The 26,861-nt window shown below is 40.7% G+C and overlaps 3 protein-coding genes and 1 pseudogene across 5 annotated transcripts; 3 read left to right on the plus strand and 1 right to left on the minus strand.

The window, feature by feature from the left end:
- The first annotated feature begins 710 nt into the window (after positions 1-710).
- Positions 711-1,361, plus strand: LOC147481583 (uncharacterized). Its single transcript, XM_086578981.1, has one exon. The coding sequence runs from the start codon at positions 711-713 to the stop codon at positions 1,359-1,361; it is 651 nt and encodes a 216-aa protein (XP_086435107.1).
- A 1,327-nt stretch (positions 1,362-2,688) lies between these two features.
- Positions 2,689-3,189, plus strand: LOC147481584 (uncharacterized). Its single transcript, XM_086578982.1, has one exon. The coding sequence runs from the start codon at positions 2,689-2,691 to the stop codon at positions 3,187-3,189; it is 501 nt and encodes a 166-aa protein (XP_086435108.1).
- Positions 3,190-13,935: 10,746 nt separating this feature from the next.
- On the plus strand, positions 13,936-25,485 carry LOC147481585 (uncharacterized). Of its 3 annotated transcripts, XM_086577329.1 has the most exons (10): positions 13,936-14,179; positions 14,447-14,477; positions 14,607-14,755; positions 16,972-17,063; positions 17,189-17,196; positions 17,319-17,390; positions 17,555-17,722; positions 18,148-18,243; positions 24,784-24,906; positions 25,092-25,485. In XM_086577329.1, the coding sequence occupies exons 1-10, from the start codon at positions 14,160-14,162 to the stop codon at positions 25,116-25,118; spliced, it is 786 nt and encodes a 261-aa protein (XP_086433455.1). In that variant the 5' UTR covers positions 13,936-14,159; the 3' UTR covers positions 25,119-25,485. The 3 variants fall into 3 exon arrangements, with proteins under 3 accessions (XP_086433455.1, XP_086433453.1, XP_086433454.1); XM_086577327.1 differs by lacking the exon at positions 17,189-17,196 and having other exon boundaries at positions 13,945-14,179; positions 17,304-17,390; XM_086577328.1 differs by lacking the exon at positions 13,936-14,179 and adding an exon at positions 15,246-16,752 and having other exon boundaries at positions 14,215-14,477; positions 16,972-17,196.
- LOC147481586 (uncharacterized) lies at positions 21,966-23,601 on the minus strand (annotated as a pseudogene).
- Positions 25,486-26,861: the final 1,376 nt, after the last annotated feature.

The raw sequence follows: 26,861 nt of genomic DNA on the forward strand, positions 1-26,861 counted from the left end.
GGAGATTCAAACATTTCTCCGAGGAATTTACAAGTGATTACAGAGGGAACAGCTGTTCAAACTAGAGCCCAGAGGAAGAAAACTATAGAGCAGCAAGTAAAAAATGGGAAGAGAGGAAAGGGTTGACAAAAAGGGAGTGGTAAGCGGAAGAACCGGTAATCTGACTCTCCAATGATGAAAATTTGCAGCTGGAATGTAAGGGGAATGAATGAGGGGTTAAAAGCCAAACAGATGTGTAAGTTTATTTTGGATAACGAGATTAGGTGTATGGGGTTTTTGGAAACAAAAGTGAAGATGGACAAGTACTTGAAAATTGTTGATATAGCCTGCCCAAATTGGGAGACCGTCCACAATTACTCGAGTGATGAACGAGGTAGAATTTGGCTTACTTGAGATAGTAGTTTTGTAGCTGTCCAAAAGGAAGTGGAAGGCTCCCAATTTATTCACTGCAAAGTTACGTTACTGCAATATGGATTTTCCTTTTGCTTAACTATGGTTTATGGAAGTAATAATAGTCAGGATAGACTAATTTTGTGGGAGGAGTTAAAGACAATCAGCATAGGAACTCATGGCCCATGGTGTGTAATGGGGGACTTCAACAATGTTTTGTTCGCAAGATGAGAGAATAGGAGACAGAGTACATTCATCATCGAGAAACGCAGCCCTTTGCAACATGCCTAAATGTAGCTGGACTTTTTGATCATGCAGCAATGGGATGCTTTTATACTTGGAACAGTGGAGGCGACCACATGAGGAAATGGTCAAAAATCGACAGGTGTCTTGTAAACGCAGCTTGGTCCTCGTTAAGATTGGCGACAAAGGTGGAATGTTTACCTCAAGGACCATCCGATCACTGCCCTATGGTAATATCTTTCCTCAACTCTATCCGAAGCCACCCACCTTTTAGATTCTGCAACTTCTGGATGCTCAATCAAGAGTTTGAGAGTTCGCTAAAAGTGTGCTGGGAAATAATAGACCATGGAAACCCTGATTACATGTTAACAAGAAAGCTAAAGAGCTTAAAGGCAGTTCTGAAAGGCTGGGCAAAGAAGTACTGCAGTGACACACATAGACTAGTGGAAGAGACAAGGAAGGCGCTGAAGGTAGTTCAAGAGAACTTACATAAAAATCCGCTTGATTGTGCTCTGAGTGCCCAAGAGTATGAAATAAGAGAAAAACTCTGCTTTCTGATCAGACTTGAGGAAGCTGATATGTTTCACAAAACTGACATTGAGTGGTTATGCTTTGGTGATAAATGTAGTGGATACTTCTTCAATGCTTTAAAGGAGAGGATGACCAAAAACTTTTTGGGATATTACCGATGCTTGAGGGTAAAAAAAGAGAAGGAAAAGAACAGGTAGTGGAGGCGTTTGTGGAATATTACTCGAGCTTCTTGGGGGGGTTACCTCCGCTACATGTGATGCCGGATATCTTAATAGTCTGAATATGGAGGAGGTCTCTCTTGATATGAGGCAGTTATTGGCATCACCTATTACTGATATTGAGATCAAAGAAGCCTTGTTTGATTTGGAGGATAACAAAGCACCAGGGCCGGATAGGTTTAATGCTTATTTCTTCAAGGAAAGTTTGGGCTCTTGTTGGAGAAGACTTCAAAAGAGCTATCAAACACATTTTTCTCCATAAAAGGATGACAGGAGGTATAAACTCCACTTTCCTCCGTCTTATTCCTAAAGTGAAAAATGCATCGAGTGTTGCCTCTTTTAGACCCATTGCATGCTGTAATACCATATACAAGTGTGTGTCTAAAGTGCTAACTAACATAATGAAGACTTGTATCTCCTCATTGGTTTCTTGCTCCCAATCTGCGTTTATTCCGGGAAGAACTATCCAAGATAATCTTCTGATAGCTCATGAGCTACTAAGGGGCTATGCGAGAAAGCAAGGCCAGAAGAGGTGTGATATCAAGCTGGACATAAAAAAAGCCTATGATTCTGTGTCGTGGCATGCTCTTGAGGCCATCTTACAAAAGTTTCAGTTCCCCCCTGTTTTCATTGAATGGCTGCTTATGTGCTACGCATCTCCTTGGTACTCTGTTATGGTAAATGGGACGCCGGAAGGGTATTTTGAAGGTAAGAGAGGGCTGCGACAGGGGGACCCAATTTCGCCTTACCTCTTTGTGCTTGTCATGGAGGTCTTAAGTGCTTCTCTAAATCTAGGGCTCCAGTCGAAAAGAATAAAAGCCCATTCCAAGTGCAAGAAGCTGGCCATTTCCCATCTCTGTTTTGCAGACGACGTTCTTCTTTTCTGCAAAGGTAACATGGAGTCTGTCATGGCTATCAAAGATATCCTGAACACGTTCTCTCAAGCAACAGGATTACATCTTAGCAATGAAAAGACTACAATTCTCACTGGAAGTATGTCTGTGGAAGAAGGACTAGAGCTAGTTGCAGCAATGCACATCTCTAGTAACTCCACATTACTTACCTAGGGCTACCTCTTACAGCCTCGAGACTAGGTATACGGGAATGCTTGCCCCTCATAGAGAAGATCACAGCTCGGATTTCAAACTGGAAGAACAAAGATCTTAACAGAGTAGGTAGAGTTCAGTTGGTTAAGTCTCTCCTTTCATCTTTCCTGTCGTATTGGGCCCAAACTTTCGTCCTTCCGAAGACAGTACTTGATAGAGTGGCAAAGATGTGTAATAGATTTATTTGGGTGGGATCAAATATGGCCAAAAAGATGCATCATGCTAGTCACGGGATGATCAGACTTGATAAAGATCAAGGAGGACTGGGAATATTGGACCCAATGATTTGGAATAAAGCTGCTTACTGTGGCTTGGTTTTCAAAATTGCAAAGAAACATGAGTGTTTGTGGGTTAGATGGTCATGGGATAATCATATAAAACAGGAAAAATTTTGGACGATGAAGACCCCTCGAGACTGCTCTTGGGTTTGGAGAGGTGTGATGGAGCATCGGGAAATTGCTTGGAGGTTCGTAAGGTACTGTATAGCAAAAGGAGAGGAGACTAGCTTCTGGCACGACCCATGGTGCTCGGGGCCTCTTATAAAAAATGAACAGGCGAGACACCTCCTTGGCCATGTAGTACCTGACGATGCAAAGGTCGCAGAAGTGATCACTGATGGGGGTTGGGCGAGAACTATAGTTGATCTTCCAGATTGCGAAGTTAAGAAATGGATAATGGAAACTGAGATAAATTCTCACTAATCGAAAAAGACCAGATTACATGGACTCCAACCAAGACGAGGAGCATTTACGATTTCCTCAAAGATACGCAAAGACTCAAAAATGTCGAAACAAGGTAAAATGGTACAAGATTGTATGGGGAAAGTTTTCGCATACCAAAACACTCATTTACTATCCGGCTTCGTTCTCGGGGGCTTTACCTACATGAGAATCGACCGATGAAAAAGAAGGTGATTGGAACATCAAAGTCTTTGTCTGCGGATGCATGATGAGGAAAGCTCGGGCCATCTCTTCTTTGATTGCGAGTATTCACAGCTGGTATGGAGAAACTTCAAAAGAGCTATGGGGCTGCCGGAAATGGTGAAATCTTCTCACAATGAATGGTACTACTTAATGTGGATTTGTCGTACCTCCACAGTGGCAAATGAGATCATACGGGCTATGATTTGCGCGACAGTTCAGGCAATTTGGACAGAGAGGAACTGGAGACTAAAGAAATAGAGGTTTAGATCGGCTGATGATGTGAGTTTGAAGGTATTGAATAACATGAAAATCTATTTGGGTAAGTCGATGAAAACAGTAAAGGAAGATGAGGCAACAAAGAGGATTTTGAGATCGCTAGGAATTGGAGTAAACTACACGCCGAAAGGAGGAGACATGGGTAAAATGGAACAGAAAGCAGAGGACGAGATACCAACACCGAATGCAGATGGATCGGTATAGGCAGGAAGTGCTAGCTATGGGGGCTTTGAGATTGTAATGGTGATGTGTCGATGGCTTTTGGTGGCGTTCCTGGGCAAGACAACGTGCGGCTTTATCGGGAGCTTCTTGGAGTCTTTGAAAGGGTTGAAGGAGGACCGCTTGGACTTAAATATTCAGCGGCTACTACAAGTGCAATCGGATTCTATGAGAGCCATTCAGATTTTGAGCTCCAAAGAAGAGCCTCCTTGGTGCCGCAGAAACTTGTTTTTGCAGACTAAAAAAAAGTGGTCTCAAAGTTTGTACATGTTAATTTTAAGCATGTATTTATTTAGGAAAGGGAAATTTGCCGACTATCTAGCAAAAGTAAGTAGAAATTGTGTAAATGAAACTATGTACTTTATTCCTCCTATGGATAAAAAACTTGATGAACTGATCAAGGGGGATAAAGAAGGGAAAATGTACTTGCGAGGTTGCCATTAAATAAAAGGTCGGGGTATCCTTAACCCCTAGTTAGTTCAAAAAAAAAAAAAAAAAAAAAAAAAAAAAAAAAAAAAGAGAAAATGTGAGAGGGGAGAAGAAGAAAAAAATGGAGGAAAGTAGGAGTGGGGGCGGCTAGTAGATGAGAGAGATGAAGTTATGAGTTATGAGTAGGGTTCTTTTGTTATCTTTTATCTCAAGATCTAATGGCTACGAATAGATCTTGCAAATCTAAGGGTTAGAAACTAATAGTTTTAGAAAGCCAAGCAATAAGTAGGTCGGTTCGGTTTTTAGGTGATTTGATCTTTGAAAACTGGCGACTGACCGAACCCATCGGTTTTCCATAACATTTAAATGAACCGAATCGGCTAGAATAGAAAATTGATCCAAACCGCTCAGTTCGGCCCAATTCGTCAGTTATGTCAGTTTTATGCACACCCTTAGGTGTGGGGTAGATCAAATCTTGTGATGATATTGATCCATATGAAGTTGATGATGTGGACTTTCTTGACTTTAACGAGTGGTATTGCTTCAACCCATTTGGTGAAGTCATCTGTGGCTGCAAGGACATATTTGAGTCCTGTTTTCTTTTGTGAGATGAATGGTCCTATGATATCTAGCCCCTGGAAAAGCCAGGGGCTGGCTATGTTGATCAACTCCCGTGCTGGACTTAGATGGTTGTGGCCAAATATTTGACATTAGTGGCATCTGAGAACATACTTCTTTGCCTCGATGTGCATGCCTGACCAATAATACCCTTGGGAGATTGCTTTATGAGCCAGAGATCTTGCTCCTGCATGGTTGCCATATTCGCCTTTGTAAATTTCGTCAAAGATAAGTTGGCCTTCGCGTGGAGTTATGCACCTTATGTGGGATCTTCCTGCGGATTTATAGAACAATCGACCGTTGATCACGGTGTATCTGGGAGCTTGAAATTGTATGGCATGAGCATTCCTTGCCTTTGCTGGGAGCTCGCCATGTAAGATAAATTTCAGGAATGGGCCTATCCAAGATTGAGTGATCTCTTCTTCAGATGAGGGCTGGAAGTCTGTGAGGCCGTTGACATTTTCTTGCTAGTAGGTGGGCCTCTCCAGGATGTCAATGTAGACTGTGCTTGGACATGCGTCTTGGGTTTTTTAGGCTAAGAAAGCTAGGTTGTTTGCATGTCTGTTATCTTCTTGGGGAATGTGTTGCAAGGAGAATGTTGTGAACGAGCTGATGATATCATTGACGACCTGAGCATACTTGGCTAAGTTTGCTCTGTTTGTCACATATTCTTTGGTGATCTGTTTGACAATTAGTTGTGAGTCATTGTAAGCTCTGAGTTTCTGGACTTGTATTTGTTGTGTCATGTGGAGGCCTATGATTAATGCTTCATATTCCGCTTCGTTGTTGGATGTTGCGAAATCGATCTTGATTGACTTTTGTAACTAGGTTTCTTCTGGTGAAGTTAACACACCCCCCAGTCCCCTATCGCTGTTGTTGCACGCTCTATCTACGTAAAGGTGCCATGTGTTTAGGGTGGTTGGTTGATGGAGTGAAGTGATAGGCTCGGGTTCCCAGTTGACATCTTCGACAAGGAAGTCAGCAACAACCTGACTTTTGCGAGACGTTTTGGGAACAAAGTCGATGTGATGCTCGCCGAGTTCTTCAGCCCATTTGGCTATGCGGGTTGTTTTTTTGTTAGAACTCAAAACCTGCTTGATGGGTAAATCTGTTATGACCTTGATGCTGTGAGCCTGGAAGTAATGTCAAAACTTGCGAGCAGAGTATAACAAAGATAACATTGTTTTATTAATTGGAGAGTAATGCTTTTCTGAATCTGCCAATGTCTTGCTGGTGAAATAGACTGGTTTTTTTATTCCTTCAGTTTCGCGAAAGAGGACCGAGCTGATGGCAAAGTCAGTGGTCGCAAGGTAAAGGCCCAGTGTTTCTCCTTCATTTGGTTTAGACAGGATGGGCGGAGTTGATAGGTAAGCCTTCAGGTCATTGAATGCTTTGTGGCATTCGTCTATCCATGTGGATGTTGTGTCTTTCTTTAGTATTTGTAGGAACGGTCTACATTTGTCAGATGCACGTGAGATGAATCTGTTAAGGGCTGAAACCGCCAGATAGCTTGTGAATTTGTTGCTTGGAAGTTGGTTTTGGCATTTCAAGGAGAACTCATATTTGTAAGAATCGTTATTTTAGAATGCAAATTTCTACAAACCGTGAAAACCCACACGCAGCGGAATTAATGGGGTTCACGGTTTTGGATAGAAAATCATACCTTTAGATCAGCTTCTTGATATCTCTGAGAATCCAAATAGCTATGAATCCGAATCAACAATCAACCCCTTGATCTTCTGTTGTATTCCTTTAGAATAGATTGGACGTTGCGTAGGCAACGATATACTAACCCCCTTCTTTCTCACAAAGCTAGATCCAATTTTGGATCTATCTTTCCTTGCCTCTCTTTTCAATCTAGTGAATAGTGAATTCGCCAACAGAAAAAAGATTCTATTTATAGGCTACAACAGGGACCATGAGGAGAAATTAGGGTTAGGCCTCCTGACGGGCTTGGGCTTCCCATGTTCGCCCAGAACACACGGCCCAAGTCCATCAACAAATGGCTTATTCCACTAAAGGCCATTGTTGTACTACCACCCTAATCTCAAATTACGTGTCAGCATTTATGGGCTCTATATTATATGCTTGTGGATATCCCCGTGTTTAAGATATCGAATGTCCGTTGATTTAGTCAAATTACTAACAACTACATTAATCAACTTTTTATGTCCTTGAGTAGTACCACTCAACCTCATTGTCATGTCGGAATAAATCCACCTGCAGGGTTTACATGACAATCTTTTTGAGCTCCTCAAGGGGACATCATCAACCCGACTTCCTGCGGGTCACGGATTCCTTCTATAATCAACAACACACCTTACATACAATGTCATGACCCAATCCATCGAGTTTGTTGATTCACAAATGAATCTCACTCATTGATGATTTAAAGCAATGTACAATGCACGTAAGTGCCCATTATTATATCCGGATTAAGAGGACAAGCATCCATAATAACAAAGGCGTTTGTTCTCTTATATAGTCAATATAAAGAGAAACAACCTCACTTTGTCATGTTCAATACACACAAAGTGTACTAGTGTAATCCTATAGTCAAGATAGACTAATATCAGATTATACTACAACCGTACCAATGGTTTGTCCAAATCCATCTAGGTTGTGAACGATTACTTATACTTTATAAGGTACTAATGATATGATCTTTTGTGTGTTCACACCATATCATCTACAACATAAAGTATTAGACACATGTATATAACTAATAACATATATGCATAACATTTGCCCATATGATTCTCATTCAAAATATAAAGAATTAGAATTAATACAAAAGTAATGTTTTTAGTATATAACCCTATCAGTATTTGCTTTGGGTTTGTTTCAATACGTCTTTGTGAGACGAGGTATCCTAGGAATTTTCCTGAGGCTACCCCAAATATACATTTTGCTGGGTTGAGCTTCATCTTGTTTTGGCGCAATCTTTCAAAGACTTCTTGCATGTGAGAAATGTGATCGCCAGCCTTTTCACTTTTGACTACCATATTGTCTATGTAGACTTCCATAGTGTCGCCCAACAAGTCTTTGAACATCTTTGTGACAAGTCTTTGGTAGGTCGCACCGGCGTTCTTCAAGCCAAACAGTAGGACGTTGTAGCAAAATGTTCCTTGTTCGGTTATGAAGGACGTCTTCTCCTAGTCTTCTTCTGCAAGTGGTATCTGATTGTATCCACTATATGCATCCATAAATGATAGAAGTTCATGTTCACAAGTTTGATCTACCAGTATGTTAATCCTTGGTAAGGGGAAGCTGTCCTTTGGGCAATGTTAGCTAGCTAGGTCGGGTATTTGACTTCTCTGATAAATCAACATTTTTGAGCTTTTCTATCTCTTCGTTGATGGCTTTTTGAAATTTGAGTGCTAGTTTCTTAGGTCGTTGTTTGATAAGCTTTACAGTTGGATCTACATTTAATTTGTGGCAAGCGACCTGAGGGTCGATTCATGGCATATCGATATATAACCAAACAAAAACATCTTTATTGAGAGATAGAAATTTGACAAGTTGCTCCTTGAGCTTGGGGTCTAAATCAGCCCCTATATAAACAAATTTTGGGTTATCATTTGTGCCAAAATTGACTTTTTCTCCAGGTTCGATTTGTGCTTGTTTTTCCTTGAACTTGTCAGTTGCTGATGCTGGAAGGCTGGAAGCTTGAGGATCTTGCGGCTTTAGGATTTCTTTTGTTTGGACGACCTACGTTTTGGCCGTGGTTGTTGCGCTGACTTGATTGCATTGATGAGCTTCTAGTTGGTTGCTTCTGAGCTCCATGATGCCTTGGGGTCCGGGGAACCGCGGGACTTGGTGTTAGGTTGATGGAACTGCTTGAATTTTGTGAATCCACTTGTGTCCTAAGATGGCAGTGTAGGACAACTTGACATCAATCACACTAAAGCGTGTTGAGGTATTGACCATGTTCTCTTTTTCTCCAATGGAGACTGGTAGGATGACGTCTCCAATGACATTTGTGCGGTCTCCATTGAACCCGTAGAGTGGTGCATTTGATTCTATCATCACCGAGTCTGGCAGGTTCATATCCTTGTATGTTTGGTAGAAGAGGATGTCGTAGGAGCTGCCTGGATCGATTAGGACCCGTTTGATTGTCCATCCATTGATTTTGACGTGCACTACCAAGGCATCATTATGGGGTAGGCACACCTTGTCAAGATCTTCCTTGGCAAATGATATGGAGGTCATAAATTGAGAGCTGGTAGGAGTGATTACTTCAGCTTTGTGGGAGAGGTAATAGATTTCTTATAGTGCTCCTACACGCCTGCGCTTTCACGACGTGAGGTTTTGTTGTTGGAGGTGTTTGTAATTATGTGGATTATCTTTTCCTTGTCATGATCGGAGGAGTGTTGTCTCCTGTTGTGTCTCAACCGACCAAGAGATTCAGATCGTCGGGCTATTCTGCTTCTGCTACTTCTACGAGCAGGTCGTTCATGGCTCTTGCTCCTGCTCCTGTTGCGGTTGACATTCAGCTTATGCCTGAGGTTGCTTTCTGGCAGGAACTCTTTCAGCTTTCCCTCTTTGACTAAGTCTTGGAGGTAGTGTTTGAGACTCCAACATTCACCGATGTCATGGTGGTGGAGTTTGTCGAAGTGGCAGTATGGACATCCTGGTATTGCTATCACCTTGTTGATGTTTTGCTTGAAGTAAGGTGTTGTATATATCTTCTTCAGGATATAGCTTGGCATCCTGGAAAAGTTAGAGAATTCTCTTTTGGTGTATGAGGACTTGTGGGAGTTGTTGTCCTTGTTGTTGTTGCCTGAGTACTGATTGCTTTCTTTGGGTCTCGCTTGTCGCTTACTGCGAGGACTTCTTTTCCTTTGTGCTGGGCCATCCATTCTTCGTACTTTATGTACTTGTTGACTTTGTGGTACAGGTCGTCTAAGCGTTCTGGTTTGTTGCGCATGAGGACCCGTCTAGGTCGGAGTCGTCTAGGAGTGCGTTGGTGAACGCAAAAGTTGTGAAGCTGTCCTTGAGGCCTGACTCCATTGATAGGAGTTCCTTCTTGAAACATTCTAGGAAAGCACGGATAGTTTCACCATGTGCTTGTTTCAGCTGGAACAGCGAGCCTAGGTCATTTGTTTCTTCCTGTTATGGGCGAACTCTGCTGCGAATGTTTCGGCCAGCTTGTCAAAGTTGTTGATTAAATTAGGAGTGAGCGTGTAGAACCAGTCTAATGCTCTGTCCTTCAAGCTAGCTGGAAAGAGTTTGCACTTTAGGTAGTCATAGTCTGGAGCGCTGTAAAGTGTAAGGATCTGGCTAAAGCGAGCTATGTGCTGGCCTGAACATGAGCTACCGTTGTACAACGAGAACTTTAGTTATATAAAATCTGAGGGAGGCTGCTTGTCCCTGACTTCGATGGTGAATGGTGACGCCTTGTACGACTGTAACATCTTTTGAACGATCTGGGTTGCACTGGCTTTTTCACCTGTTTTGTCCAGTCGTTGGGTGAGGTCATCGAGGCGTTGATTAGTGGTTGTTGTGAGGGTTGTGACCGCATTGTGGTCGATGGCGTCTGGAGTCACATTGTTGGTGTTGGAAATGGTTTGCTTGCACATAATTTGGTTCTCTTGCTAGAGTGTGGTGAATGACTCGTGGAGGAACTTGACTTGATCTACTAGAGCTTGTAGCTGTGCTTCCATGGTGATTTTCTGACAAGCTTCGTAGGCTCGAGAAAATAGTGTGTGTGTATGTGTTTTTTTTTCTCAAGGGAACGAATCAGTAGACGACGCCAATGTAGAGGAGTGATATTTTGGGTCTACGACATGATGTTCTGGATGGTTGGGAATGGCTGCACTCTTTCTTGGGACAAGAGTTGCCTACGTATCAAGTTCATTGGGTCAAACTTGAATCAAACCTTACGTAGTTCATCTCTCTCTACTTATAGATGTTTGAGCTGACCTTTCTTATTTGTTCTAGGCCGTTGTCAAGTGTAGATCCATATTTTGTGTTATCTTGATAATTCGTCATTACTCCTGATATTACAAAGTAAATGTCTCTTTGATTGGTGCGTTGACTAAGCTTCAGGATCGTGGTAGATCATTTGCTTCTATATATGGCTGTATCTGATATTTGGGACGACCTGAGTCTGGGTCATTGTTACATCCTGATGGCTTGGTACGAGCTGGTGAAATACAACCTGGTGTGTGGACACGTGTGCTGTAGTAATATGAATGTAGAACGGAGGGTACTTACAGTATACTTTGTTGAGTTGTATTGTATTGCTAGTATATTACAAGGTCTACTAGGTAGCCACAAAGACATCTTCTTTGCAAATTCTTAATGCCTTATTAGTCAGTATATGCTTTGATTACTTAATTATTTATTTTGGTTTTCTTGCATATTTCAGGATTGTATTTGGTTGGTGAGAAGCAAGGATACAATTTTGTTGGCTTCATCCAAGAACGTGTTGCGAACTACGCTCAAAACGAATGATAAGTGTGTTTAAATTCACGTGACGATTCCGGTGAGCTGGGATGATTTATTTTTTAAACTTTTGAGATGTTTCATTTTGATTTTGATTTAAATACATGTAATAGTTATCTAAGTCTAGCTTGGATTCGATTGGTTTAATGGAATTAGTGTTTGTGAATGCTATTTGGAAATTTAATGGATTATGTTTGTTAAGATTTTTCTTTAAGGTGTATAGGCATTCAGTAGAGATATGGAGTGCATAACCAATTCAGTGAATTCTTTTATTTTTATTTTATTTTTTTATAAAAACTTTAACTATTTGTCACGGTTTTGTGAAAACATATATAAAAGTGTTATTTTTTATGACGGTTATGGATAACATTTATCACTATTTTAGGAAAACACGTCACTAAAAGGAGGTTGTATTCTGATGGTTTTTAACTATTTGTGACTGTTCTTCAAAGAGTATTTGTGACGGTTTTGAAAAAAAAAGAAAGACCACCATTTAGTCACGGTTTCGGAAAAAAAAAAATAACACAGTGACAAAAAAAAAATTATCACTGTTTTAAACAGTAACATAAATGTATTTTTGTTGTAGTGGTTGGTTTTTTCTTTCTTTCTTTGTTTGATGAAATATAGGTAAGCTTTTTGTTATTTATTTGTTACTATATAGAGTTTTAGCTAATTAATTGGGTAAGTTATTAGTTATTTATTTGTTTCTATTTTTTATTTTTGATTTTAGAAAAGAGATATAAAATTTGGATGCCACATAAGATATGGAGTCCCTAGCGAGTTATTAAGGGGTCTAAATAGATTTTTTTGTTTGTTTTTTTTCCGCTAAACAAATAATATCCTTCATTAACAATGTAAGTAATATTTAATAAACAAATCTCACTAAAATTGCTATACTATATGTTTGTTCGTCTACACCCTTTTGACATAATTATCCGTGCACATTTTGAAAATCAGAGCAATACTAGCTACTTTACACAAGGCTATGATGGCCAAATGAGGTGTTTGTGGATCACTTTGCAAGAGATATTAAATTTTCTGTTTTTTTTTTAAAGATATTAAATTTTCTCAAAGTAAAATAGAGAGCGGTGGACTGTGGAATATGGTTATATGGATATGTTTGTAATACAGATATGATCCAGTAAGCAAGAATTAACTTTCCAAAATCTGCCATCTTTTTCAATAAGGACATTCCTCACAACATCACATGCACCAAAGGACGGTCAAAATTAAGATTCATCGAGAGTATTACATATACTTATGAGCGTCTCTTCTCACAAATAGAACAATATACAAGATGTCACGCCCCATTTTTCAAATAATTGAATATTCAGTTGAGTTGAAAGAGTTCGGTCCGAATATTCAACAATCCAATAAACAAATGCACAAACATCATTCCCCACTGTTGGGACTTGGGAGTCCCATTGATGTTGAAGATAATTCAATACCTTATCAAACACATTGGTACCTTACTAAATAACTTCTTCACTTTCCTGATCTTTTAAAGCGTCACTCCAAGTTTTTCAAATTACTCGAGGCAATCCAATAGATTCGTAGAAACTAAAAACAACACATTTTTCAAATCTTTTAGGAAGTACTGATATTGCGTGCCATGACATTTCTATAAGGAAATTAAATTCAATGCATCCTTCTTTCTATTGGAGGTATTATACACACACAAAATCCTTAGGGTCAATGTCGGCCCTGAGTTTCCAAGGGCCCAATACAAGGTCCATAACATAGGGCCTATTGTATTCTTTTTACAAGCTTTTGTTTGGGTTTTTAACACAATAGTGGGCTTTTTATAGCTTAATGGGACTTTTAGTTTATGTTTATTTTGGGGCCTATGCAAGGGCTTAGACAACATAGGCCCAGAAATTGAAAACGAGAGTGGAGCCCATAAATTCAAAACGAGGTTTGTGTAACCTGTGACGACATCAACAAGTTGTTGATTCAGTAGAAGTACTTATAAAGTGTACTCGGAAGAGTCCCAACAATGAGCCGCTCACGAATAAAGTGATAATCCAACTTAATATGCTTGGTTTAACCATGAAACACTGGGATTGGGTGCCATGTAAGCTGTACTAAGATTATCACAAAAAAAAAGTGATATGCCCGAAACTAAGAGTTGGAGCTCTGTTAGCAGATGTGATATACTGAGATAGTTTCAACACACACATGAGCTAGTGATTTATACTCAATCTCATCACTCTAGCGCGATACAATGTTGTACAAGAGTACAACCATTACCAAACTGGACGTCCTAGGCTATTTACCATCCCAAATGCAAATGCCAATTGTCCATTCTTTTATGTGTGCATCCGGCATCTCCACACTTATGTAAAGGGCACGACTGTCACACATGGCCAGCACAAAAAAAACACTTCAGAAGTCAGTTGTGAGGAGAGAGAGGAGAGAGAATTAAGCCCAAAGCCCAAAAACATTTGAAATAAAGTCAATGCCGACTTAGCCGGTCGTCTGCCTAATACATTGTTAAGCTCGTAGAAGATTCCAAAAAAGTCCAACACATTTTACAAACTCCTCTCCTGGCCCACACCAATACAATATCTTCAACGGTCAACCTCCGGTGCATGTTAAATTTATAAATTGCACTATGTTTACAGAAACTAATATGCGCTGGTAAGGCATAAAATCTTTTGGAACAAAATAAGAATACAAACACGCTTTACCTTTTATTTGCTATTTGTTATCACCAGCTCAAGTTCCAATATCTATCACCAGCTCAAGTTCAAGAAATGGTTCAGATGAAAGAGTTGTATCCTTTACTTTTCTTGTTTCATGCAGCAAACATTCTTCTTGTGTAAATTCAAGTATCAACTTGTTTTTCTCATTATACGTAGTGATAAAACTGTTTCTATACTATATATATATATATATATATATATATATATATATATATATATATAATTTAAAAAATAAACTATATTTCATTTCACACTTGTTTTGCAGTTTTATAAATATAAATATTATGAATAAAAGTAGACAAAAGAATGTCCTTGAATTGGTTTTATTTGGGTGGAAGTCGAATAGTCATGCCGATGTCTTTGGAAGAGGTAACAACTAAAATTCCAATTATTCTTTGGTTTTTCTAATTTTCTTGTTGATCGGGTTATTTTATTGCTTGTTCGGCAAGTAATCTTATCATAGGGTAGCTGTTTACTAATTTACATTTTGTGGTGCAGTATCAAATAGCACAAAGGTACATGGTGATGAAAATGCAGCAGCAGAGTACAACTAGTAGTGAAGGTGTGGAAGTTTTGGAAAATAGACCCTTTGAAGATGATGTTTTTGGGAAGGGTCAGTACACATCCAAAGTATATCACTTGCAGAGGTACTTCCCAAAAAGTTGTAACTATTATTTGGATTTTGCATATATTCATTGGATTGGTCTTGTTGTTAACATCTTCAAAAATCTTTTGTTTTTTTCCTCTGGGAAAACGTCCATAAAGCTAAAACATTCTATGAGATAATGTTATCACTGTTTATCACTCATATGTGATATGAATCAAGGCGTGTATGTGATCTATATTACAATTGATATTGTTTTTTTTTTGCTGCAGTATAGAATTATAGATATATAGAACTTAATTAATCCTTTATTTTTTTTAATAGAACCTGCATTCATAATCAAAATATTAGGTTTACAGTTTCATTTTTGTCCTCCTCGACAATTGACATAAGCACTGAAGTAAGAGGAGGTACAAAATATTTCACATCATGATCATTTGCTAAAGAAGCAAGGTGATCAACGGCTCGATTAGCTTCTCTATAAACATGAACAAAACTTACACTGACAAACTGACTCAACATCTCTCTTATAGCAGCTGTAACATCTGCACACTGCCAAGGTGCGTGGTCTTTCCTTCTCTTTCAAGATGTTCACTGCTCTTAATGAATCAGAGGCTACTTGTACTCTTGAGATGTGGATCTTCAGGCACCCTTGCAAACCACATAATATAGCTTTCAACTCCTGAGAAATAACACTTCTGAGTCCACCTGGACCAGTAAAAGCTAGTAGCACTTTTCCATTAGAATCTCTTATAGTTCCTCCAACTCCACATCTACTCTCTGACATAGCTCCATCTGGGTTTAGCTTAGCTGTACCTTCTTCCGGCTTCTTCCATATACATTAAACTGGCTCCTTCCTTACAAAATCTACTATAATACCCAATCTATCTAGTATCCTTCACTGTCGTTAGTTGCTCTTGCAAGTAAACACCCATATCATTAATCAGCCTCTTCTTCACTGTATGCCAATCTTGTGAAGTATTTCTGAATCTTTATAATTTCTTTTCCTCCAAATGTAACTGATAACTACACCTATATATACCTTATACACCTCTGTCTCACATGTATTCCTCTGACAAATCCTCATCAGCTGCATCCACTCTCTATTAGTATTTGGAGCTTGAACAGACAACCCAATGTATTGCTTAACACTACACCATAGAGCTTTACTATAAGGGCATTAAAAAAAAGGGTGTTTTGAGTTCTCTCTTGAGTTGTTGCACAAACAACACCTTGATTCCTGCAGAACCTTTTTTTGAACCAACCTATCTTGTGTGGGTAAACTACCAGAAAACAACTGCCATGCTGTGAAAGAGTGTTTGGCACTACTAACTTCCCCCAAACCATATTTACCATTGCACTGTCTCCCTAGGTGTTCTGAGGGCAGAGTAAGCAGATTTTGAAGTATAAACTCCATGAGGGTGGGGAATCCATATGGTTCTATCCTCTGAAATTACTACATACCTCTGTCTGTAGTATATTCTACTTCGGTGTACCCTGTGGAAGTGCATGACCAGAGCATTCCATCTCCCATTTGTAAGCAATTCACTCACAGTAGCATCAATAGGAAGATTAAAAGAGTTCCTTGCTTCCTGATCCTCTATGAGAGGGGAATTCTTACACCAAATGTCATGCCACAGCAAGGTTCTCTTGCCTGTAGAGAGACTGTTGGTGATAAACTTCCTTGCAATAGGTCTCATCTCTAGTATACCTCTCCAAACCCAGGAGCAATCATTTGGAATTTTCATAGACCAAAAGAACTTGTTCTTGAGGTTTTGATTCCACATCCATTTCACCCATAAGCTTTCACCTTTGGAAACCACTTTAAAAACTAGTCCACAGTACAAATCAATAATTCCCAACCACCCTTTCTTTTTTTGTGAGACTAGTATATTTCACAGACTTCCAATACCATTTCAAACTTTAAAGCTCAAGAAGTCTAGTTATCTACACTCAACAAGTGCTAGTTTGTCAGCCTCACAAGAACTATTGGAATCTGCAGTTCTGCAAAATGAGCTTCATCTTTTAGGCTTTTGAAAGGTCGCATTCCAATCACCTCTTGTTAAGCTTTTATTTCTATTAACTGTCAGTCCCTTATCTATTCTCAGGTGGTGATATAGTCAATTCTTCATTGCTGACAGATTGATGGATTTTTATTATGCATTTTGCAAAAGTTGACATGGCCATCCTTTCTCCTATAGCGTGTGATCTAATTCTGATGCAAGAATTTGATTTGATTTGATTTTTTGAACTCTGCAGCAAAGTTCCTGCCTGGCTTACCACGTTTGCCCCTGCAGATGCTCTTGTCATGCAAGAGGAAGCTTGGAATGCGTACCCAAAATGCAAAACAGGTCAGCCCAGGAACTTCACTTTAAATTCTGTTATGTTTCTCAATGTTCGCAAAAGTGTTTTGTTTGGAAATTCATACTGATAAGTGTGCTTTTTTCTTATTTGAAATTGGGCAACATATCCTCAGTGATTAAGGTAAGTCTTGTTATTTTTATTCTTTTCTGGCACTTGTTGTAAGAAATTCATGTCATTCTTAAAATTCAGTAAGATGCATGCCTTCTTCAATGCTACATTTCTTACAGTTGCTGATTTTGCAGTGTCCATATTTTCCAAGATTTTGTCTAACCGTCGAAACTATTCATAAAGCTGACAATGGTCACTTGGAGAATGTGAGTTGGTTTAAATTGTTTATTTATGGTCATACATTTCTTCTTCAACCTATGTCTGGGATTTGTAGCACTTTCACACAGACACAAGCACACACAGAGAAAGTTTTAATTTGTTTTATACTTTGTATCGCTACGCAATTGGACTGATAAAATTAATATACTAGGTGCATGGTTTAAGCAAAAATCTACTAGTGGCTAGGCAAGTAGAAACTCTTGATATATTATCAGCTTCAAGGGACTATTGGAGTTATGCAGTTGGTACCAACAATGTGGACTTAACTGAATTTAGATCACTGCGAACAGGTCGTGGACCCCTTTTGGACGGATGGCAGGTTTGCACATCTCTATCCTTGAGCAAAAAAATACTTCCTATCAAAACTTTGAAACTGGGAGATAATGAAATTATGTTATTGTGCTGATAGTTACGATGACCTACCTATCTTGTTTTATTACTATGACACTATGAGATAAAAGATGAGATGAGTCAGATGACCATTCGTCCCCATCTCTCTAATGAAAGAAAATAGTAGGAAGTCGTAGCGAGCAGGCCATATTTTGTCAGTACATCCTAATTTTCATTTTATTTGTTTTCAAAAACACAAGGTTAGAAAATACTTGTAGCTTGACCAATGAGATTGTAACCACAGAGACAAACATCTTATATATCATCTTTCACTTGTAAATATCGCTCTTCCAGTTATTTGCATCCTTGTCCCAGGTTATCTATTCAAACTTTTATTGGTTTATTTATGTGTAGGATAACTGTTGTCCTGTTATGACAGCCTACAAATTGGTGACAATAGATGCTCCATACTGGGGCTTTGGATATCGGTTGGAACAAGCTTTGCTTGCGGTATGTTTACACTGAACTCTAACTAAGTTGAGAGTGTTTTTCTACTGTAAAGCTCCTTTCAATTGCTGAGTGACGAGAAGAACTTCAGTAGCTATCGTTGAATTATCTGTTACTACTTTGTTTTGTGAGAAAACTTTCCTGTTAGAATATTTTTTATATGTACATGCAAGCGATCTTCAAGAGTCGCTGATTCTATAGCATAGTTTTCATGCTATTATTGAATCATATCCATTTTTATTTTTATTTTTGCAAACCTCTTTGTTTTAGAGGCTGACGCTTACAACCCAAGCAACTGGGTTTTGAAGAAAATGAAAATATAAATTTCTTTTAAGATCTTAAATATGTACTTCTGACTTGTAGTTTGCTTGAGTGCTTCTAGTCTCATGATTTGATTTGTCTTGCTCTGTCAAAACTAGAATTAGTAGAGGGCGTCCAGCGGCTCAGCTGGGTGATAAGGTCCTACGTTCAAATTCAACTTTCAAGCAGGGATTAGAGTTTTCCTTTCTTTAGTATGTCAAAAAAGAAAATATGAATAATTGTTTTTGTTACAACACAATACCGCAAGCAATAATCTCACTAGTATGAGAGCTATATTTGATATCGGCTGCACCAATTAGGTTGCCTACGTACCCATTTCGGGATCAAGCAGCCGTAGTTCACTTCCACCCTCTCCCCCTCTCTGGCTCCATTCCCAGCCCCTTCCTCCTCCATCTCCTCCTCTCCTCCTTTTTATATCCCTCTTAGGGTTACTTTCGTAGGGCATAGTTTGGTCCTGGGCCCATTTTTTCGGGCCCAATACACACTATGGTGCGGGGCTATCTCTTGGCCCAAGATCTTACGTGATACATCCCCGAATATGGCTACTACAATTGCCCCTTCTACCGGGTTTGGCGATGGCGACGGCGGACCCGAAGTCCTCAAACTTCCTTGTCTCTTTTCTTCGAACTCTAGCTATCCACATTGTCCCGCGGATCAGACGTAGCCTTCTTTCTCCTCGGGACATCTCATATCCGTCGCTTTCGCTACTGGGCCCGTATGTCCGCGGAAGTGTCCGGCTCTATCGGTTCTCATTCATATAACTTCGTTAAGCGTATCCACGGTGGGGTCATCCCTCCCGCTTCACTCTTCAAAAACTCATTCTCATGCCAAGTTGTTGTCTCCCAACTATCTATCGCTCATCTACAAAATTCACTGGTACCCATGAGTGTCTTGTCCGACCATAAGCTCTCCTCCACATAACTTACTACTATGTGCCGCGAGTGTCTCACCCTTTCGCGAGAACTTCAACATTGTATCCGCCCAAAAGGGCTCATCCCGCTTTGCCGCACCTAGTGGACCTCAATATCCCGGGTCCATGAAAGGACCTCGTCCCCCTTCGATTACGGTTTGGAACTCCCGGCCATGGAAGGCTCATCATCCTCTGCTCTGTTCGTTTGAATGAATCGATGAGGTAATTCTCGGCTTGCCCCACGTTTGATTCCGGATCTCATATCCGGCGGAGGCTCATCACTCCATTTGTCTCTGCTAAGGAGTGGAGTCGATGATAAACTTCGGCTTGCCCCATGTTTGATTTGGATCTCATGTCCGCGATATCTCTTGATCTCGACGACTGTGCCTAAACCGGCTCACGGGGCTATTTCTCTTTTGACCTGCTGTCTCTTGCCTTTACGTTAGTGAAGGGCTCGTCGGCTCATCCCTGGCTCGCTTTCGGGCTCTGCGCTATAGGGCTCTCTCGTTGCCCCATGTATCTCTAGCATCTCGATCCAGCGGAGGGCTTCATCCCACTCATGGCTCGACCGGGTTATCGCCCGGTTGGGGCTCTCTCGTTGCCATGTATCTCTAGCATCTCGATCCATGAAGGGCTCGTTATCCGCGGGCTCGGCGGGTTGTCGCCGATTGGGCTCTCTCATTGCCCCATGTCTCTAGCATCTCGATCCACGAAGGGCTCATCCCATCCGCTGGCTCGACCGGGTTGTCGCCGATTGGGGCTATCTTATTGCCCAGCGTATCTTTAGCATCTCGATCTGCGGAGGGCTCATCCAGCTCCGCTGGCTCGACCGGGTTGTCACCCGGTTGGGCTCTCATCATTGCCCATGTATCTCTAACATCTCTCGATCCGCGGAGGGCTCGTCCATTTCCGCGGGCTCGACCGGGTTGTCGCCGGTTAGGGCTCTCTCATTGTCCCATGTATCTCTAGCATCTCTGATCCGCGGAGGGCTCATCCCACTCGGCGGGCTCGACCGGGTTGCCACCGATTGGGGCTCTCTCATTGCCCCATATATCTCTAGCATCTTTGATCCGCGGAGGGCTCATCCCACTCTGCGGGCTCGACCGGGTTGCCGCCGGTTGGGGCTCTCTCATTGCCCCATATATCTCTAGCATCTCGATCCGCGGGGCTCATCCCACTCCGCAGCTCGCCGGGTTATCGCCCGGTTGGGGCTCTATCATTGCCCCTTGTATCTCCGGCATCTCGATCCGCGGAGGGCTCATCCCATTCGCTGGCTCGACCGTAAGGTTGTCGCCGGTTGGGGCTCTCTCATTTCCCCATGTATCTCTAGCATCTCTAATCGGCGGGCTCATCCCACTCCACGGGCTCGACCGGTTGTCGCTGTTGGGGACTTCTCATTCCTCAAATTGTCTAGCGCCAACACCATTCGGATCTTTGACATTCTTTCCGCTGCCCTTGTTTCCTCGGCCATTTCACCGCTTTGATAACCACGACCGGGCCTTCATGGCGTTAAGACTGGGTCTCTACGCGACTTAGTCTTACTAAGGCGATACCAGCAGCCTAAACTCTCTTTCACACACCCGATCTCTCGAACCCCCTCCCCTGTTATTACGGCTTTTCCCCGATTTCTCCGGAAAGGTGCCCTCTTTATCTGGTTTTCCCAAACCCCAAATAGTGTTGGCGGCCCCATTTTTCTCTCCCACCTAGTGATATTTTCAATCATTCGTGACAACACAATCAACCCTTCATCGTCTTGTGAAGCTGACTATCCAATTACGCGAACGGTTTCTTGCTTATTTATATCCAAGCAATGCATGTCAACATATGTATAATCATCGCAATTTAGGACACTTCCATGAACTATGCATCCAAGGTGCGACCGCAAAGGAATTTTTAAATAGGGTCGGCAACTCCACTCATCGATAAAGACCATACCTACATGAAGATCTAAACAATCCATTAGTTCATCAAGCCGTGAAAAAAGCCTACGCTGAAAGGATATCGTGAATCGATACGGTTTTTTCGATCCGGATAGATCAAAGCTATGTTGTCCAAGACTTGACGATCAACCATAAGTATAGAATTCTCCACAAATCGGACAAAGAACCTACTTCAACACATAAAGATCCTATTTCTGCGCACACTTTGAGACATGAAACAACCACGACCATCTACGAGAAATTCTCAAGCATTGTCCATGACCACGGTTAAGAAATTCTTGCTTAGATTCTGTTCTTCCTCTTTCATCTTGGTCCCTTTCGTCTATCATAATCTACATAAATGTTACACATCTTTGGCGGGGAGCTTCTTGCCCAACCATATAATCTTTTGAAACCTCTACTCTTTGTAAAATTGCTTCCTTGCAAAGAACCAAGGCGGCAACGGTGAGAGAATCGGTTGTTCATCCAAATCCTTAAACTAGACCAATCAACAATGGAGACATAACCAAGCTCAAAAGTAGGCGGGGTGCCTCTCTTTTTCTCTGCGCTCTGGACTATTGGCGGAAAATACCCATCTTCTTCAACAAGATTTTAAGAGTCTCATGCTGTTGGCAAGTTCCATTAGTACCTTGATTCTCTTAAATGAGACATTACTTGGCTTATGCCCCTTCTCAACCATCTACAAGAAACAATTCTTAGCTTCTTCGAACTTCCCTAGATCAAAAAGCAAATCCAACAACACATCAGAGACCCAAATATACGACACAAACCCCTTCTCCACCATGTCCTTCCACAAAGACGAGCCATCGCACCTTCTCTTGTTTCTTACACAATCTAATAAGAAACATACAAGACTGTGTATTCGGTAGACATCCAGCCTCCCTCATTCTCTTAAACAAATTCCAGGAGCTGCCCAAAGTCATTCGACCAATAGAAAATCCTAAAGAATAAGCTATAAGTTATAGCATTTGGACACAAGCCCTTACGCACCATCTCATCCATCAAGGTACAAGCATCCATGACCCTTCGCTATGCAGAAATTCCTTATCATAGCATTATATGCGGTGATGTCGGGGTAACATCCCTACTTCATCATCTCCTTCAACACGCCTCTCGCTTTATCCGGCTGACCAACCAACCCTAATCCACCAATAATGCTCATGTACGTATAAACATCAGGAGTCATTCCTCCATCTCTCATATTCTCAACCACCTTTAAGCATCTATCAATTTCCTATCATCTCCTTGAAATACACATCAACCAAATAATTATACGAACCCACGTCAGGCTTAACCCCCAACTCCCACATTTCTTCAAAAAACCCTTCACTTTCCTTTTTAAGACCCCACCAATTAACGAGTTTGATAAGTAGATTTGAGTTGACTTGGTGAGTCTTTCAAGTCTTGAGTTGACTCGGAACTATTAACTATGTGGAATCTGTAAATTTTTGGTGATTGAGCGAAATAAGATTCGGGAAAAATTGGAATTTTGCTCCACCATTAGTCTTTACTAAACTCACTCCTAAAACCACCAACGATCTCAACCAAAAACAATACCCATAGCTCCGATATCGACCACATCATATATATCAAAGTTTAAACAAGCCAAAATCATTTCCACCAAGAAGCATATAAGAGCCAAAATGGAACTAATTCACTCCCAAAGAAGCGGATCTACTTAACTTCTGAAGTTCCGCCCGTTACCACTTTCTAGTAGTTAACACTACCGGATCTACCAAAAAGCGATTCTGTGTGAAGGCCCAACTCCCGGTCGACCATACACACACAAAATATTTCCAAAACTAACCACGGACCCAAAATAAAGGAATTCTATTCCACCATCAAGTTAGCTAGTTAGGCAACATCTTGGCGTGACAAAGAAAGTGATAGCCTCCTCCTTGAGAGATGTTTTATGGTTTTCCTTGAAGTTATATAGCTCCTCTACCACATAACGGCCCCAGATTACATTCATTCAAAATTCCTTGAGGAGAAGTACACCCCGCCGTAGACCACCGAGCCAAAATCTTCATTGAGATCATTCAACTTCTTATCCTCTTCATCGATTATTAACTTCATGTTCCTCTTCCTCATCCGTACCCGCAGTTGAACAACTTTAAAGCGGATACCAATCGAGTCTCCCAAACGAGCTTGCCATAAAGAACAAAGTTGAAGTGCTTTGTCATTGACCATATTAGAAGGATATAATGTGCTATTGAAATGGTTTAATGTCTAGATCACCCATCGCTTCCTCCAAACTCAATACATCCCGAAATTCCCAACAATACTCTTCTCGGGCTCCAAACTCAATTCGCCTCAATCTTTATCGACACCAAAGGCGGTACCCACTATTTACACCTGAAAACATAAGTCCCAATTCGGCGACTTGACTCACACCCACTTGTCGAAGCCGCTGGCGACCACTTTCATGCTTTGCTTTTCCGTGATATCTCACTTCCATTTCCTTCATAAACTTAGGTTCACCCCATACATCTAAATAAACTCAACTAGTTTCCACATAAATTGACATAACCGGCTCCTTTAAAATTAACTGGTCGGTCCCATAGTTTAAAACAAGTTGCTTGGATTTATTAAAAAGGTTTAAAAGTGAAGATGGGTATGAAATGTCGCTTTGACTATGGAAATGGAAGATGGGGTAGTGGATTTTGGCGATCCTCCGCCGCCGGGTGAGTGTTTGGGCTAAATTTTATGGGTTTCGATCACTTTGAATATTGGACTGACGGCTCGAATAGTAGTGAACTATTATTAGAACTTGACGGCTAGAAGTTTGAAATCGGGGTCCCCAGCATTTTGCGCCATTTGTTACAATACAATACCGCAAGCAATAATCTCACTAGTATGAGAGCTATATTTGATATCGGCTGCACCAATTAGGTTGCCTACGTACCCATTTCGGGATCAAGCAGCCGTAGTTCACTTCCACCCTCTCCCCCTCTCTGGCTCCATTCCCAGCCCCTTCCTCCTCCATCTCCTCCTCTCCTCCTTTTTATATCCCTCTCTTAGGGTTACTCATGGGGCATAGTTTGGTCCTGGGCCCATTTTCTGGGCCCAATACACACTATGGTCTGGGCCTTATCTCTTGGCCCAGTACTTCTGTGATACATCCCTGAATATGGCTACTACAGTTTTCCTCTTTTTATGACAGATATGGTTTCTATGCATCTCTTTCAGTCAATCTTTTCTTGTGTTCCTCAGTTTTTGCATCTCCTTAAGTTTTTGTTGTTGAACAGATGTATGGAAACAATTGTTAGTGTTCCAGTGCCTGTGATGTCTCATATCGTTTCATACAAAACAGTCCCATAGTTTACAAGGGTTTTTTATGGTCAGTTGATCAATTATATTAAATATTTACAGGGTGAGAGGGCACTTTTTCTGGAAAGCCATAGGAATTCTTTTGCTTGGATTGATGACTGGTTTGGAACTACAATGGAACAAGTACGAGAGCTTGAACGACAAAGCGACGCTTTCTTAAATAAGGTAATAATACTCCAGATTAATACTAATAGCAAATAAGAACTTGTTAATCACAAATTGGTGATATTGTTCTGAAGAGTGTGCGAGAAAATTTGTTACCTTCCTGTAATCCGGTTTTGTTATCTCACTACCACTGTAATGGATATAATCAGTGTTTAATGGATATAACCTTCTTGTGCCAAAAACAGATATTTGACAATGATACTTTAGAATGAAACTTCACAGTTGAGAGAATAAGAGTATGATCAGAAAAGCTCAAATGACAGCCCAAGACTGCAGAACATCTAACAAACTCTAAATGATTGATTTTGTGAGCGTCAAACTTCACAGCATAGCACAACTACATTCCGAGGACATGCCTGGAAGTGCAGTTCTTGCAAGAGAGTGTGTAAACCAGCAAGAATGATTGTAAAGAAGATCAAAAGAGAGAAATCTTGGTAACCTCTTGCTGACCTTCTGTTCTTGATATTGAGAGCTGTAAATTTGTTATTTTACTTTAGAATGATTACCATTTGGCCCCTAGGTTTTTGATGGAACATAGTGTATATCACTTTAAATTATTAATTGAAAATTTTGATCATCTTTAGAAGAGTTTGGATATAATTTCTATTCAGTCTGAGACAAACCAGCATTATTATCATTTCACCCTATACACAATCACAAAGCAGGGAAGAATGGACCTTGGATCCAAAATAATTAGTTCCCCCAGGCCATTCAATGGACTAGTGAAAGAATCAAAGCTATCATCTTGGCTATCAATTATTCCCTGACCATGGTAGTTAGCAATCCGCCCTGCTCCCCCTGCAATAACCCTGGAGACAAGTATGGCCATAGTATTTGATGCACATTTAGCATCGTGTTTCATTGTATTCTTATGTGCTCTCCCACTGCTGTTGCAGACGCATACTGTCTTTCCTTTGTTCCAGAAGCTGAACCCAATAATACTGCATATGCTACATGACCGGTGCCCACAGATACTTGAATTCGCTTCATACCCCAAGTGACATTTCAAAGTCGTTCCATAGAACCCTAGAACCTCGTTGCCATCAGCTAAACATCTCTCCTTACCCTTAGCAATGCACATTTTCGCAGCCCCTAACTGCACCATCTCCCTATACTCCTCAAAATTGTAAAGAACTTTTGCTGTGTTATGGACTCTAAGGACTTTCTCGATCACAGGCACTGATTTATGATTCCATCCAAGACGAAATATATTCTCTAAAACACCCATTGCAGGTTCCCCTTCACCAAGTTCAGAGACGGATTGGAAAGGTTTGTTGGGTTGACATTGCAAATGATCTTTTGACGCTGACTCTTTTGAAGATTTCAAGTTGCTTCGGTCACATGTATGGTGTGTCTTTTCAGACTTGGAGAACACCTTCTTGTGATGAGCTCGTCGAGAAGACGTAGAATGTGAAGAAGGCCTTTGTTTGTCCGGTGAAATGTGCTGGCTGGACTTGAAACACTTGATACTTGAACTTGGATGGAAAACCAGGACTGCTAGAGAAGCAGCCATGAGACATTTATCAGACATGGTTCATTCCTACCCCCAGTGAGAACTACACTAATATGTATCATTTAGAAGTTAGAACCAGGAAAAGATTTTGATACCAAATTCTCTCATAGGTCATATCCATCACCTCGGCTAAAAATCAGGAACATTCTAAATTAGGAAAGAGCTGAGCTGGAGAAATCTCTAAGGTTGACAATGCTAATAATAAATTTCAAACGATTTTCATTCCAAATTCTCTGTCACCAATCAATGGTAGTAGAATATATATTTTCGTTATTATTGGTCACAGCCATAGGACGTCTAATCATTTTTTGTGCATGAATTTTTTGCTGACTCCGGAAATATACAGACCAAGTGGTACATGCAAAATTTTTGTGATATATATATCTCGTTGTTTATGGAAGCAAATAAAAAGATTTAAGGCCATTCACTGTCATGGTAAATC

The sequence above is a fragment of the Coptis chinensis genome, chromosome 8 (assembly GCF_015680905.1).
Source record: "Coptis chinensis isolate HL-2020 chromosome 8, ASM1568090v1, whole genome shotgun sequence".
Lineage (NCBI taxonomy): Eukaryota > Viridiplantae > Streptophyta > Magnoliopsida > Ranunculales > Ranunculaceae > Coptis > Coptis chinensis.

Excerpts from the sequence above, each read along its gene's own strand:
- LOC147481583 (XM_086578981.1), top strand. The coding sequence starts at position 711 with ATGGGATGCTTTTATACTTGGAACAGTGGAGGCGACCACATGAGGAAA.
- LOC147481584 (XM_086578982.1), top strand. The coding sequence starts at position 2,689 with ATGGCCAAAAAGATGCATCATGCTAGTCACGGGATGATCAGACTTGAT.
- LOC147481585 (XM_086577329.1), top strand. The coding sequence starts at position 14,160 with ATGGTTCAGATGAAAGAGTT. Across the intron at positions 14,180-14,446 it reads ATGGTTCAGATGAAAGAGTT|TCGAATAGTCATGCCGATGT; the intron begins GTATCCTTTACT and ends TTTGGGTGGAAG. Across the intron at positions 14,478-14,606 it reads TGCCGATGTCTTTGGAAGAG|TATCAAATAGCACAAAGGTA; the intron begins GTAACAACTAAA and ends TTTGTGGTGCAG.